General features: G+C 34.8%; 1 protein-coding gene across 4 annotated transcripts; it reads right to left on the minus strand.

Moving 5' to 3' along the window:
* Positions 1 to 828: 828 nt before the first annotated feature.
* Positions 829 to 10,395, minus strand: LOC129895102 (uncharacterized). 4 transcript variants are annotated; one of them, XM_055970746.1, is made up of 11 exons: positions 10,086 to 10,394; positions 8,538 to 8,666; positions 7,103 to 7,247; positions 6,182 to 6,272; positions 4,911 to 5,120; positions 4,547 to 4,788; positions 4,209 to 4,340; positions 2,500 to 2,567; positions 2,335 to 2,396; positions 1,530 to 1,672; positions 829 to 942 (listed from the first exon to the last, which is right to left on the minus strand). In XM_055970746.1, exons 2-10 carry the CDS (start codon positions 8,657 to 8,659, stop codon positions 1,539 to 1,541), a joined length of 1,206 nt encoding a protein of 401 aa, XP_055826721.1. In that variant the 5' UTR covers positions 8,660 to 8,666; positions 10,086 to 10,394; the 3' UTR covers positions 829 to 942; positions 1,530 to 1,538. The 4 variants fall into 4 exon arrangements, with proteins under 4 accessions (XP_055826721.1, XP_055826720.1, XP_055826722.1 ...); XM_055970745.1 differs by having other exon boundaries at positions 829 to 1,446; positions 10,086 to 10,393; XM_055970747.1 differs by having other exon boundaries at positions 829 to 1,672; positions 4,547 to 4,785; positions 10,086 to 10,395.
* Between the last annotated feature and the right edge of the window lie 4,726 nt (positions 10,396 to 15,121).

Consider the following 15,121-nt stretch of genomic DNA (forward strand, 5'->3'; position numbering starts at 1 on the left):
AAAATATATAATTAAACATATGTAATTTAGTAGTAAACATAAATAAACATAATAATTAGTCAAATAAATCAATAAATAAAAATTATATTTGTATACTCTAATTTTTTAATCAAAAAATATAAAGAATTATCATAAAAATAAGGAGTAGTGAAGATTGTAAATGTTATTATACATGGTATTAAAAATAATGTGAATATACATGAATGTGAAAGTGATGAATAAAAAGGGTATAAAGGGATATTTTTGTCATTTTCTTTATTTTATCCCGGAATAAGTTATCCCGAAATTTCTATACCACTCAAGAGGAGGGATAACTTATCCGGTACTAATTATTAATCCTGAAATAAGTTATCCCAAACTTGTCATCAAACGACAAATTAAGTGACACTATAATTTAATCCCGAAATATTTGATGTTATCCTTCACACCAAACGACCCCTTATATATATATAGACACTAATTTCTATATGGTAAAATACAACTAATAATATACCCAGTATAATCGACAATTAAATCTAAAAAGTGTATACGCAAACCTTATCATACTTCGTAAGATATAACTGTTAATTTATTCTAGGCTATGACTTGGTTCAAACTGCTCGAACTACATTTACTTTCAAAACAAACAAAATCACTGCTAATTAGTTTCTTACCGATGGTTATTCTTCAAAATATAGTACACAATCAGTGGTTGATCCATCGAGTTCATTTGAAGCCAAGATTTTCGACGCAGAGCATAAATTTACATATAAAAATTCAATAAATTACTACAAATAGTAGATATGAATTCATCACTTTAAAAATATAATAGAATTAAATGCTAAAAAATGAGCCCTTCAAAATCTTGATGCAAATAAACAAATTTTTGTTCTACATCTCCGAGCTCAAATTCACAATGTTCCTATGAGGAAACGCCTATGATACTCGACTAGAACTCATGCCCTATAGAACATTAGCAACACAAAGAAAATATCAAAAAAATTGTGTAGATCCAATCCGAAGAAAAAGAAACAAAGAGAAACATTTTTCGAAACATCTGAGCTAAACATTTTTCGGAGTCTATTAACACGTTCACGCTTAAACTTTTGAAGAATAGAACATCTGTAATAGTAACTTCACCTCACTCCCAAGCATATTTGTACAAAATTCTGTACTCCAAACTTTTGGTGCCAAATAGATTTTCCTTTCCATCCATGGAAAAAAAAAAAAAGCTATTTCCATCAACAAAGTGTGTAAAACAGGTATAATCATATACATAGAAGTTTTTCGAGTAATCCAATTCCCTCGTGGTGTGACTTCAATTGCGCAAATCTAGATTAGTTGAACTTGAGGGTTTTGGACATCGAATACTTTCAATGAGTACTTCACCATCAGCACGATCTCGAATTCGAATTATTTTAGATAAATGGTTTATGCATAAACTAACATGAAGGAGTTTCCGCACAACTGAAAGGTAAAAGTAGAACACTAAATTTGCCAGCCAATTATGATGTTCGAGCTAGGATATGGATAGGGTTTAGAGAACAAACCTCTTTCGACTAAATGACCAATTTTGTGAACTTAGCAACAAAGAGTCCGCTTGTACAAGATGTCAAAGGATCAAATCGTAAGGTTTTCTGTATTCGGCCACTCTTGCATGGCCAATTTTTGGCAGCAGTAATCTCTAGCAATTCTGAAAATAAATAAGAAAACTGACTGCATCAATACAACAAAAAACAGGGGAGCTGATAGGCGAGAAGGCACCAGAGATGAGGAAAGCCTGTAGCAAGAAATATGAATCAACGTTGTATTTCACGCAATTCATATGAACTCTAAGGATGACTTACAATGCAGCTGAATAAAACCTGTCTTGTTTAAGGTTTTTGCTTAACTTTTACTTACATTAGACGGCTTCCGCCAACCCCCTCAAACCAGTTAACTTAGAAGTCCCCAGCCAGGTGATAAAAAGGGGCAGCCCGGTGACCGGACCACAAGGGACTATTGTATACAGTCTTACCCTGCATTTCTACAAAAGGCTGTTTATTTTTGAACCGAGTGTCTTTCGGAAACAGCCTCTCTATCTCCATGAGTTAGTGGTAAGGTCTGCGTACATCCTACACTCCCCAGACCCCACTTGTGGGATTCCACTGGGTATGTTGTTGTTGCTGATGTTTATTTCTGAACAGGTCAAGTATAACTTTCAAAACAGCAGCTGAAGTAACTTCACTATAGGTATATGCAATGGATAATGAACAACTTTAACTACGTATGTGAATATATCTAACACCCAGCTTGTGAAATCACAAGCACCTTAAGCTATCACTTTTTAGATTTATTATACAAGTAATATTTTACCTGCAGATATGTCCTCCGAAAGGAACCGCTCGACCACATCCTCGTTCTGAGCAAAGGTTAAACTATTTGGTACACACACAAAAGTAACGAAAAGGGTTTATGAGTATTTAATAGAATGGAAAGAAAAGAGGATCTGTAGCCATGGGATTACAAGCAGATGGACACCTGCAAGTGCTATAGACAAGGACTCCCCCAACTCTGAGCAATCTGAATCCATTAGTCAGAAGTTGCAGCTGCAAGAAACGGATAAATATTGAGAGTCAATGACATATGTAAAAGTAAACTTGAGAAAGGAGAAGAACCTTGAATGAGGAATGAAGCACCAAGCTAGAAAATTTCACTGAAACATGGAAATATAACTACACAGCGCTGAATTTAGAAAGATTCATCTATTCACGAAAGATGATTGTGAGGACACTAAAGCTGGAGCAAAAGAGAGACTATGACCATCCTCCAGAAGTAGCAAGTGTTACATGCAAAACTACAAAGCTGCAGAATCTTCCCTACCACATTTCCAAGAAACAAGCTCAGTTTTTTTGTGATGATAGAACCCAGTCACCAACTTCTCTTGAATTAAGAAAATTTACAGCTTAGGACTGAACCCTATTCTATAGCTTTTCCTAATTAAAGAGTACCTACTACCTAGCAGCCCACAATAAAATTATCCCCAAACTAAAGTTACAGTCAAAAGTGCTACTAAGACCTGGAACAAACATCAGAATTAATCGCAAAACTTGGACGTGACATACTAAATTCATTTTGATATACCTAATTGTGATTCTGGTTCTAAAAATATCGAAGAGCAATAAACTTTGAAATGTTTTTTTTCCTTATCACGCAACAATATGCATGCCAGATGAGATCTAGTGATCTGAGACATTGTTTTGGAATTTTTTGCATGGCCTTTTCATTAGAAAGTCACCAAATAACACAGAGGTTAGACCTAGAATCAATAGCATACTCACATCTTGTCATTATTAGCAGGCTCCAGCTTTTTGAGAGTTAAGAGACTATTCTTGAGAAAGATGCAATTATCTAAGCCTTGAGTATAGTATATATGTGATCCAAACAACCAGACATTTAACAAGAAATTAGAAAATCAGTAAATTCCACAAAGGGGTGAAAAGTTGCATCTGTACATTCTCATGTTTTTTTACAACAACATAACCATTGTATTCCCACAAATGGTTCTAAAGAGGGTGAGATGTACACAGACCTTACCATAACTTTGTGGGGGTAGAGAGGCTGTTTAACTTTGTGGGGGTAGAGAGGTTGTTTCTAATAGACCCTCGGCTCAAAAAAAAGTGTAATCAGAGCAAAATAGAAAGGACATAACCACCGCAAAAATAGCAAGATAAACAAAGCAAATGAAGTAACATGTATTAGTAAATAAAAACAGAAAAATAAGATACTATGCGATACTAGATAAGATTAGTAATTAAGGAGAAAATGAGACGAGACTACCCCCTGTCTCTCCCACGTAAAAAAACTTCAACACTCGGCTACCTACCACCCTTTTGTCCTAATCCTTGACCTCCACACCTTCCTATCTAGGGTCATGTCCTCAGTAAGTTGAAGGTGTGCCGTGAAATTCTTGATATGCCTATTAATCTGATATACTGTTATACTTCGTTTTTTTAATTTTCTGGTAACAGGGCAATTATCATTAAGGAGGTTAGACATAAATTATTATAAGCAGTTTCAAACTGCTATTCACCACAAAACAAGCATAATTATCCAAACTATACTAATTTTTACAAGCTATGAGCCAATCTCTCTTGTTAACCAGTAGCTGTGTCAGATGCAAAAATTGGTCAAGTGTTTTCAAGGCAAAATATATATGTAGGTTTGGGAAAACAAGCTAACTTCAGCACCTGAAGGACAGTCAGATCATCGGTTCTTTCTGCATCTAGCACACGGCGCTGGAAGGTTGTCCAGCCCCATTGCTCAAATTTCTGAACGTGCTTAATAGAACCATCATGGGTACATTCTGCATCCACAAGAACCTGACTTAAACTCAAACTAGTCAGTAATTATGTAGGAAAATATACAAAAATATCTTAAACCTGTTTAAACCGTTGAATAGGAACCAAAACAATAAGCTTGACTTGATGAGGATCAAGTTTTTAGAGAAAAAAATAAGCCTTCAAGTCGGAGCAAAAACAAATTAAGGTTAATAAAAAACATCTGGAGGTTCAGAACTTTGATGTACCTTGTCATAGCCGAGATGCAAAACCTTACTGATAGGCATCTTTTGATATAATTCATTTTTTCTCATCCCAACCACCCCAGATAACCGACCATAAAATATAAGCTCTGGTTCTTGAGCTGGTGAGAATAGCTTGGAGACACCTTTTTCTCTCGCTATAGCTTCCTTCTTCCTTTCTTTCCATGGTCTGCGGGACTTCCACTCCCTATATACTTCAGATTTTTCTCCGGCGGCAAATTCAGCTGCTAGATTAATAGAAAAACAAAATACCTTAAAAATAAGACTATGACCAAAAAGACTTAGCAAAAATCATTAAGAAACAAAGAAGCATCTGCAACCAAAGGTTATTGAATGATAAGATTTTTACCATTTTCATTTTGCAACGGAGAGCCTGAATGGACCCTGACAGGGAGAAGGGAAAAGCTGGTTCCATCAGCAACAAAAAGACGACAATGATCACCAAGACTATATTTCTGTAGCATGGTTCTACAGGCCGCTAAACGATGTTTTGCAATATCAACACCAGTAACAGAACCCGAACTGCCAAGAATGTCCAACATCATACAAAGTTTAGCACCTAAAAGAAGATATCAAATGAGTTACAAAATGGCTAAATGCTGTATCAGAAGTCTATACATGGCATTTGAAAGTTTAAGAGCTTCAGAAAAACATGTGGTTCTACAGATCAATTAAGGAGATCAAGGAAATCTTTAGTTTTCACACTTGAACAGAAATGCCTATGAATAATTCATATATATATATATATATATATATAGTAAATACTTCATCTATGGCCTTCTCCGGCCCTTGTGCAGCACTTATCCAAAAATAGATAAGATACATAACAGAAATTTTAGTTACTTTGATGTGTACACTATTATTTGTTCAATAAATAAGCTTCGTTCGCTCTGTAAAAGCTGCCTTACAAAGATATTTTAGTAAGTATATATGCACTTCGAGTGCAAAGCTTAAAAGATTTCTAGCTATTCGTTTTGGTTTAAATAGCATAAAATCCAAAATCATGGCTGCTTATAGTTATGCAGGTTTAATTCACTAAAAACATAGGTATGGATTTTATTTTCTTTTTTAATATCCTCATCTTTAAATTTACAATATTGTCTCTTGTGTGCAGCAGCTACTAAGAGGGATATGACATACTGATTGCTATTACTTTTTCCTACAGTTGATTTTTCATACAGATATTAACTTTTCCACTAATTATACTCGATAAAAAGATACTAACAATCAGACTCGTACTCATATTATAGAACAGGACTAACATTTTTAACTCCAAACAGATGGCCTGTATGTATAACTCGGATTATGAATATAATTAATGATTCTTTCAACTCCTTATATATTTTTAAAGGCATCCACTTATTCTCAAGCTTTCTTAATATCCAAAGCACGAGATCACTTCTTAACCACTCACAGCTTTCTCTTTGTCGCCTAGGCTATTATCGTAGTAAAAAATTTGAAGCACTAGGTTGTTATACTCTTGACAGATCCATAATAAGGTAGGTAAATCTTGCTAACACTGTGCCCTGAATCAAAATTCTTAGTACCATGTGCCAAAATCAACAGCCACAACAGACCATAACAGAAATTTACTTTTTCCATATTCAAGTAAGGAGTTACCAGGTGCAGCACAAAGATCAAGGACATGATCCCCAACTGAAATGCCCAAAGCTGTCACAGCAGCTCCGGATGCTGCATCAATTCCATACATCTGGATACAACAACAACAACAACAACAACAACCCAGTGAAATCCCACAACATGGGGTCTGGGGATACAAAGACAAAATAATTACTCAAAATCATCAACTATAATGGAATGGATCATATCTTATAATCAACCGCTAGACTAGGAGCCCGTTTGGATTGGCTTCAAGTTGGTCAAAACCAACTTAAAGCCCCTTTTCAGCTTTTGGACGTGTTTGCCTAATGCTAACTTTAAGCCAGAAAGTTCTTAAAGTCAGTCAAAAATGAAAAGTTAGGATTCCTAACTTTTTTTTTAAGTGCTTAAAGTCATTTTCTTTGACCATGAAAATTACTTTTATATCCCTTATATTTTAACTAAATTCCCAAACTACCCTTTTTATTCTTTTAACCCTAAAATTCACATAATTTTCCTCATTTAAGCACTTTTATCCAAACACTCAACTGCTTATTTATAAAAATAATTTTCAGCACTTTAAAGTTCTAAAAGCACTTCATACATAAAAGTTACTTTTTTTAAACCCATCCAAACGGGCTCTAGGTCTGTTCCAATATAAAGCTGATCACTACGGGGTAAATTTTGCTTAGACCACACTCTACTAACCACCAAGCCAACAGGTCAATTGCGGGGAATAGAAAAAAGATTAAAGATAGTGTTGGAGAGAGGGAAAGAGGTATATATTTGTAGGAGTCAAACTTCTATCTGGTCTAATCTTTAGACGATATCAAGGAAAAGAATGTAATGAAGACCATTTTTGACATGCTGGAAATTGAATAATAATCTCAAGACTCGTGAGTATCATATTCACCAAGAGACATGATTCAAAAGATTCCTCACCTTCCCTTCTTGGTATGCCTTCGAACTAGCAATTCGAACATCAGGTTGAAGATGATAGAAATTGGGCAACCAACAAACTTTTTCAAGCTTGCATCTAATATCACTTTCAATTTCTTCAAGCAAATCCTCATAACCGGGCTTTAACCTTCAAGAAGAAAAGAATGTGCAAGCATGAGTCTAAGGAAGACCTCTTACATCAATTTTAGGCACGTCCTTTAATATCCTACTAGTGTGACTGGTTAGCGGAAAATGTTGTTCTGGAAAAATTCTGTGAGAAAAATATCTTCCACCAACAGGAGAAAAATGAAATTCATTTATTCCTGGCCAGAAATCAGTTCCTTTACAAAAATCCGAACTATTCCTCTTGCTTTAATCAACAGTTAAACATTGTTGACAACTTTTATTTATATTACGAAAACACTATCATTGAACCATATACAACACTGTAGATTACAATAGACAACTTCCCTTATACACAACCAAACTGGAAAAAGATTAGTTCACATGGTAGAAATAGATTTTTAAAAAAATTATGGAGAAGAAAATCGAACGCAAAATGTTTTCCTCCAGACCAAATGCACACTAAGATTATTACTATTACATCACAACAGTTTCTTTCAGCAAGCTTGCTATACACCCGAAGGCAGTATGTTGCTACAAGTAAAAATATCTCTACTAAGTGTCAGTATACAAGTTAGGCAATGCTAACTAGAATTATGTGATTCTATAAAGAAGTACAGGAACAGGAGTATACACTTTCCAACTGAACTGAGATATATGTAACATAGCATAAAGTCCATCAATTATGGCTGATTATAACAGGTTTTGTAAGTTCCAACAATTCTAATTGGTTAACTTGAAAAAGAATAAGCTTCAAAATTATCACCACTCTAGCATCCAAGGACGTGTTGCAGAGGCCAATGAAGTTGAAATGGACCATGGGAGAGACTAGGGTTCAAATTCCAGCAGTGGAAAAAAGTGTTGGTAATTTCTTCCTATGTGTCTAAGCCTTGGTGGACATTATTATCTCGTATTTGTGTGCAAGCGGACCTGAGACTGCGGTTATTAAAAAAAAGTATCACCACTCTATTCTCCTTATTATCATGGGAAAAATCCATTATGTGATTTCTTATCATCTATTTAAGCATTGGTGAACATATTACCTGGTATTTGTACTAATAGAAAGTAGTAGGAACCTGATAAATTAGTCGAATGCACCCAAGTTGAACCAGATACCACTGTTATCTCAAAAATAAAAAAAATATTACCACCACGTGCCCTTATTGTCATGGGAAGCAAAAGGTGAATTCATACAATGAAGTAACTAACAGGATTTGCTACCTATTTAGTCATATTACATCTAATAGACATTTAGAAATGTTAATAAAGAAATTGAACTAATGCACTAGACATGCTTGCAAGTTGCAAAAAGTACCTTATATAACGAGGTATAGAATCGGTGGCAGTATAAATAGAAGGATCCAAGTCATGTTGATTCAGAAAATTAAGAAAAGCGTCTGGCAGAGGCAAACTTGAGGTTTCTTCCACATCCATCATCACAAAACTACAACAACAACAACAACCCAGTGAAATCCCATAATAAAAAAAAAGAAAAAAGAAAGACAACAACTTTTATCAAGTCAAGAAAGTGAAACCTACTAATCTGTTGAAAAAACTCTTCAAACAAAAGATCCTACTCTGCAGTCTGCTGAATTCTTTTTCACTGTAACCAAATTCTATAAACGGGTACACTTACATTCTGGACTTTGAGTTTATAAGTTCTAAATTCTAGAAAATACAACTTACTAATTCTGAAAAAATTATTTATACATATTAAGTAGATTTTTGTTCTCAAAAATGATTTTCTTAAGCTGAGAGTCTATCGGAAAAAGCCTTTCTACCCACAAAGATAGGGGTAAGGTAAGCGTACACCCACCCTCCTCAGACCCAACAATAACAACACATCCAGTGTAGACCCAACAATAACAATACATCCAGTGTAGACCCAACAACAACATACCCAATATAATCCCACAAAGTGAAATCCGAAAAGTGTAGAGTGTACGCAGACCTTACCTCATAGAAACTTAGCTCAAAACAAAAAAAAAATCCAAAAAGCATACTGAGCAATAACTACAACAAAATAATACCAGTAATACCGAGTATGTTGTTGTTGTTTGTTTGTTGTTATATTAAGTAGATTTTTGTTCTCAAAGACGATTTTCTTGAGATGACGAACTATCGGAAAAAGCCTTTCGATCCACAAAGATATGCATACACCTGCCATCCCCAGACCCAACAACAACAACAATATACCCAATGTAAACCCAACAACAACAATATACCGAGTAAAGTTCCACAAAGTGGTATCCTGTGAGAGTGTAGAGTGTACGCAGACCTTACCTCATAGACACTTAGCTCCAAAAAAAAAAACAATCCAAAAAGCATACTGAGCAATAACTACAACAAAATAATACCAGTAATACCAGGTATGTTGTTGTTGTTTGTTTGTTGTTATATTAAGTAGATTTTTGTTCTCAGAGACGATTTTCTTGAGATGAGGAGCTATCCGAAAAAAGCCTTTCTACTCACAAAGATATGTATACACCCACCCTCCCCAGACCCAACAATAACATACCCAGTGTAAACCCAACAACAATAATATACACAGTAAAGTCCCACAAAGTAAGATCTGAAGAGTGTAGACTATACACAAGACGCTACTCCATAACACAGCTCAACCAAAAAAAAAAAAAAACAGTCCAGAGCAATCCAAAGAGCATACTGAGCAGTAACTACAACAAAATAATGCCGGGTATGTTGTTGTTTGTATGTTGTTAAATTAAGTTGGTTATTAACACAAATACATAATTTTGGCCAAAATCTATCTGGTTCTACCAAACTAGTTAACTGATACTCTAGCTCCGCCTCCGGCCGCCACACTAACAAAAGGAAAAATAAAAAAAAAAGTTCATCGGAATACCTGAAGAGAAAATCTTTGATGTAATATGCTGAAAGATTGTTGTTTATGTACTCAAAAAAATTGTAGAAATTGAATCATAGGGAGAAAAAAAAAAGGGGTAATTTTATTTTATTGATAGCTCAATTTTACAATGAACAAAAGAGACTTTATAAATCGAACTACAAATACTTTTCCATAATCTCCATGAAAACTCCCAAATTCACAAAAATTGGCGGCCATAACAACAATGGAGGAGAAGGAGCAAGCAATCTGTTGGGCTCGGGTCGCATTCCAACGAAAATGACAATTTTACCCTACTATTCGAAATAGAATAATTTTGCACTTCGTTATAATCATTAATTTTTGCTAACAAAAAGAGACAAATATCAAATGTAAGGTTGCTTAACGATGGATTCAATTCGATTTATATATTATGAATTTATTTTATTAGTTAATAATTTATGAACATATTAAATTAATAAAATATTTGTTATCGATGATCTTTAAGAATTCGATTTTTCCTTCCCTTCTTGATTTTATTTTGTTAATATGCATTATCTTCAACAATTGTATCTTTCTAAGCCAAATTAACTATTTTCCACTTTTAAATTAAGATATGTTACCACAAAAAATAACTAATGTAAAACAACTACTTTTTAGCGTCAATTTGGATTAAACTCCTTTCTTTAATTTTACTTTAACTTTATTTAACACTGTTTCATGAAATATAGTGCTACTAAATGGATGATACATATTAGTATGATAATTTGTTTGATTATAACAACTTATTTTGGTGTATTATAGTGTGAGTTTGTGAAACTAACATAGCTTTAAGAAATAAGGATTGAGATTTTTTATTCTAATGTCACTTTGTATAATCACGGATACACGAGTAAATTTAGTAGAATTTAATGAATTATCGATTTAATCGTTATAAACTCAAAGAATCGGTAACCAAATCAATATATGAAAAGAATTGTAAAATCTTGACTCTGCTTTATTCATTCCCCAAGAGAGAATATATATGTGATACAATATTGAAATAAGGAAATTAAATATTTCCTTACTATGCTACCAAATATATAAAGAATTATATGGTAATTATTTTCCTATAAATATGCTACCAAATATATAAAGAATTATATGCTAATTATTTCCCTATAAATATGCTACCAAATATTATATTGCAATACCCCCCTCAAGTTGGAGCATGGGATTCAAAAATGCCCAACTTGGAAAGCAAAAAGTCAAACTGAGTTTTGCCGAGAGCTTTGGTAAAAATTTCTGACAATTGTGAAGATGTTGAAACGTGCGACAGAGAGATCAAACCTTCATTGATTGCATCACGAACAAAGTGACAATCTACCTCAATGTGCTTTGTTCGTTCATGGAAGATCGAATTTTTTGTAATGTGCAAAGCGGACTGACTATCACAAAACAATTTGATCGCCTTGGGATGTTGTATACCTAAACTCAACAACAGTCCTTTCAGCCACTTCAACTTACAAGTGACCACAGTCATGGACCTATATTCAGCTTCTGCAGAAGATCTAGAAACTGTGTGCTGCTTATTTGTCTTGCAAGAGATGGGAGATTGCCCTAGAAATACTAGCCAACCTATCAACAAACGACGAGTAAGCGGAAAAGCCGCCCAATCAGAATCATACTATCCTTGCAAGGTCAACTCACTGTCAGCACGTAACAAAATACCCTGTCCTAGGGTGCCTTTCAAATAACGGACCACTTGTAAGGCCGCTTCCCAATGTTCAATTCGGGGTTCTTGCAGGAATTGAGATAAAATATAAACAGAGTATGTCAAATTCGGTCGAGTGACCCCCAAATAAATCAAACGATCGACTAATCTATGGTAGACCTCCGAATCTGACAACAAATTTCCATTTGCAAGACCAAGTTTATGATTTTGCTCAATAGGGAACCACTTGGCTTTGCACCTAACAACCCTGCTTTAGAGACAATATCAAGAGTATACTTGCTTGACACAAAAACAACCCTGATGAACTACGAGTTACTTCAATACCCAAAAAATATTTGAGAGACCCAAGGTTTTTCATTTTGAAACAATCACTCAAATAGGCTTTGAAAGTTGCAAATGCAGCGAAATCATTCCCAGAAACAATAAGACCATCAACATAAACCAAGATATTAATCTGAATATTCTCTCTAGTAAATGTAAAAAGAGAATAATCAGAATAAGATTGTAGGAAACCGCACCCTTTCAAAGCAGTCACAAATTTTGTAAACCAACAACTAGGGGTTTGTTTCAACCCATACAGCGATTTGCGCAAACGACACACCAACGTAGGATCTGGACTTTCAAATCCGGGAGGGAGCTTCATACACACCTACTCATCAAGGTCACATGTAAAAAGGCATTATGAACATTTATTTGGTGAAGTTCCCAATTTTTGGATGCTGCAATGGCTAAAAATGCTTGAACAGTAGTCATCTTGGCGATTGGAGCAAAAGTTTCATTGTAGTCAATCCCTGCTTGTTGATGATTTCCCAACACAACCAAGCGTGATTTGAGCCGTTCCACATCTTCATTTGACAAAAACTTGGTCTTGTACACCCATTGATTACCAAGTATTTTCTTACCTGGAGGAAGATGTTTTAAAGTCCATGTACCATTGTGTTTCAATGCACGTGTCTCTTCTTTCATTGAATATCTCCAACATTCGTGTTTCATGGATTCTTTGAAGGTCTTAGGATCCTTATCCAAAATAATAGTTGTAAGAAACTTATGATAATTTACAGAGAAATTGTCACAATTAATATAGTATGCCAAAGTATAAGGAGTACCTAAGGATTGATTGTTAACCAGAGTAGTAGGAGATGGACTATTAGCAAAAATTGAGTATGTCACATTATCACGAAGCAAAACAGAGAGAAATTTCTCTCAAAAATCACGCCCCAAGCCACCTTCCACATCCGTGGCTGGAGTATGGTGTTGCTGCCCCCTCCCTTCGCTGCCAGCGGGCGCTAGATTCGCAGCGGGCTAGCCAGTGGCCGGTGGCTGCAGCCTGGCTGCCAGTAGGCGCTGGTTGGATTGTTGCTTGCGGCTGCTGCCCGGCAGTCTCCGAACTATCAACTTCGCCCCTTAAGTCATCTCCGTACACCATAAAATTATCATCGATTTTAGCACCCACATCAAAAAAATTAGACGAAATATGAACATCATCCGGACAAGCAAAAGGAAACACATCCTCCACAAACTTCACATCACGAGAGACAAAAAATTCCTTCGTATCAAAATCAAACAACCGCCGCCCCTTCTTACCAAACGAATATCCCACAAATAAACACTTTCTGCTTCGACTGGCAAATTTGTCACTCTGAGTTTTTTGATTATGAGCAAAGCACAAACACCCAAAAGTACGAATAGAATAAAAAAAATGAGGTTTATTGAATAAAATTTCGAAAGGTGTTTTATTTTGTAAATTGGGTATGGGGGTACGATTTATGAGATGAGATGCAGCAAAAACACATTTACCTCAGAAAAAATAGACAAATTAGTCTGAAATTTTAGAGCCCTCACAATATTCAACACATGCTTATGCTTTCTCTCTACTCTCTCATTCTGTTGCGGAGTACCCACACAAGAGGTTTGAAACAGGATACTAGTGGCGAAAAAATAATCGATCAAACAATTAAATTCGGTATCATTATCACATTGTACAACTTTAATTATTTGATTAAATTATCGATCAACCATAGCAACAAAAGTCATAAATATCTGAAACACTTCCATTTTATCAACCAACAAGTAGATCCAAATAGCTCAGAAAAAATCATCAACAATTGTTAAAAAATAACGAGCTCCACACGATGAAACATGTGGATATGGACCCTACAAATCACAATGTATTTTCTCAAATATTCTAGACGCTTTATTATCACTTAAAGGAAATTTGTCTCTAGGATGCTTAGCACGGAAACACACTTCACAATCATTTGCTAAACTACTCTTATCACTACTAACATGAGGAAACAACTTAACTACTCTCTCGGAAGGATGCTCCAATTGTCAATGCCACAATTCCAATGTTGACGCTGCCATGACAGTAGACACATGTTGCACCACATTCGGTTTACTAAAATAGTATAGTCCGTCCCTCCTAACTCTCGTTCCAATCAGCTCCTTCAGTGGGTCCTGAATAGCACACATATAAGAATTAAAAGAGACAATAATGCGTAAATTATCAATAAGTTGGGGAACAAAGAGTAAGTTGCAACGTAAATAAGTCACATAAAGGACATGATGTAAGGTGATTTTATCTGACAGTCGAACGGAACCTTCCAAAGAAGCAAGCACCTTTTCACCATTATGCAAACCAACAGGACAATCAACAGTATGAACATCAAACAACCAAGATTTCTCACCGGTAACATGATGAGGAGCACCGGTGTCAATAATCCAAGAAGAAACGTCAAACTTACCATTCAAGTGATTTTTTGGAATTATAGCATTATCAAAAAATCCCGTAATAGTCTTCCATTGATCGGAAGTAAAGTGCTGACTCATGGCAGCAGTATTTGATGGTGGTGGAGGAGGTACGTTGTCACCAACCATGAAAATTTACGATGAAGAATTTTTTTTTGGCTCAGATACCATGAAAAGAACTGTACAATCTTGACTCTGCTTTATTCATTCCCCAAGAGAGAATATATATGTGATACAATATTAAAATAAGGAAACTAAATATCTCCTTAATATGCTATCAAATATATAAAGAATTATATGATAATTATTTTCCTACAAATATGCTACCACATATATAAAGAATTATATGATAATTATTTCCCTATAAATATGCTACCAAATATTATACTGCAATAATATACAAAATTATCTTAGAGTGATTAAATAAAATAGTAATATAAGTAAATCAATAACATTTTTTGTTTGATTTATCATTCAAAATTGAATTCTGCAAATCCTGATCAAACGAAAAGAAAAAGCATAGAGTATATTAAATCAAAGTCCATAGTAACTACGAAATAGTCGATTGATCTCTAGACTAAGTATTTTTGAAATT

The sequence above is a fragment of the Solanum dulcamara genome, chromosome 7 (assembly GCF_947179165.1).
Source record: "Solanum dulcamara chromosome 7, daSolDulc1.2, whole genome shotgun sequence".
Classification (NCBI taxonomy): domain Eukaryota; kingdom Viridiplantae; phylum Streptophyta; class Magnoliopsida; order Solanales; family Solanaceae; genus Solanum; species Solanum dulcamara.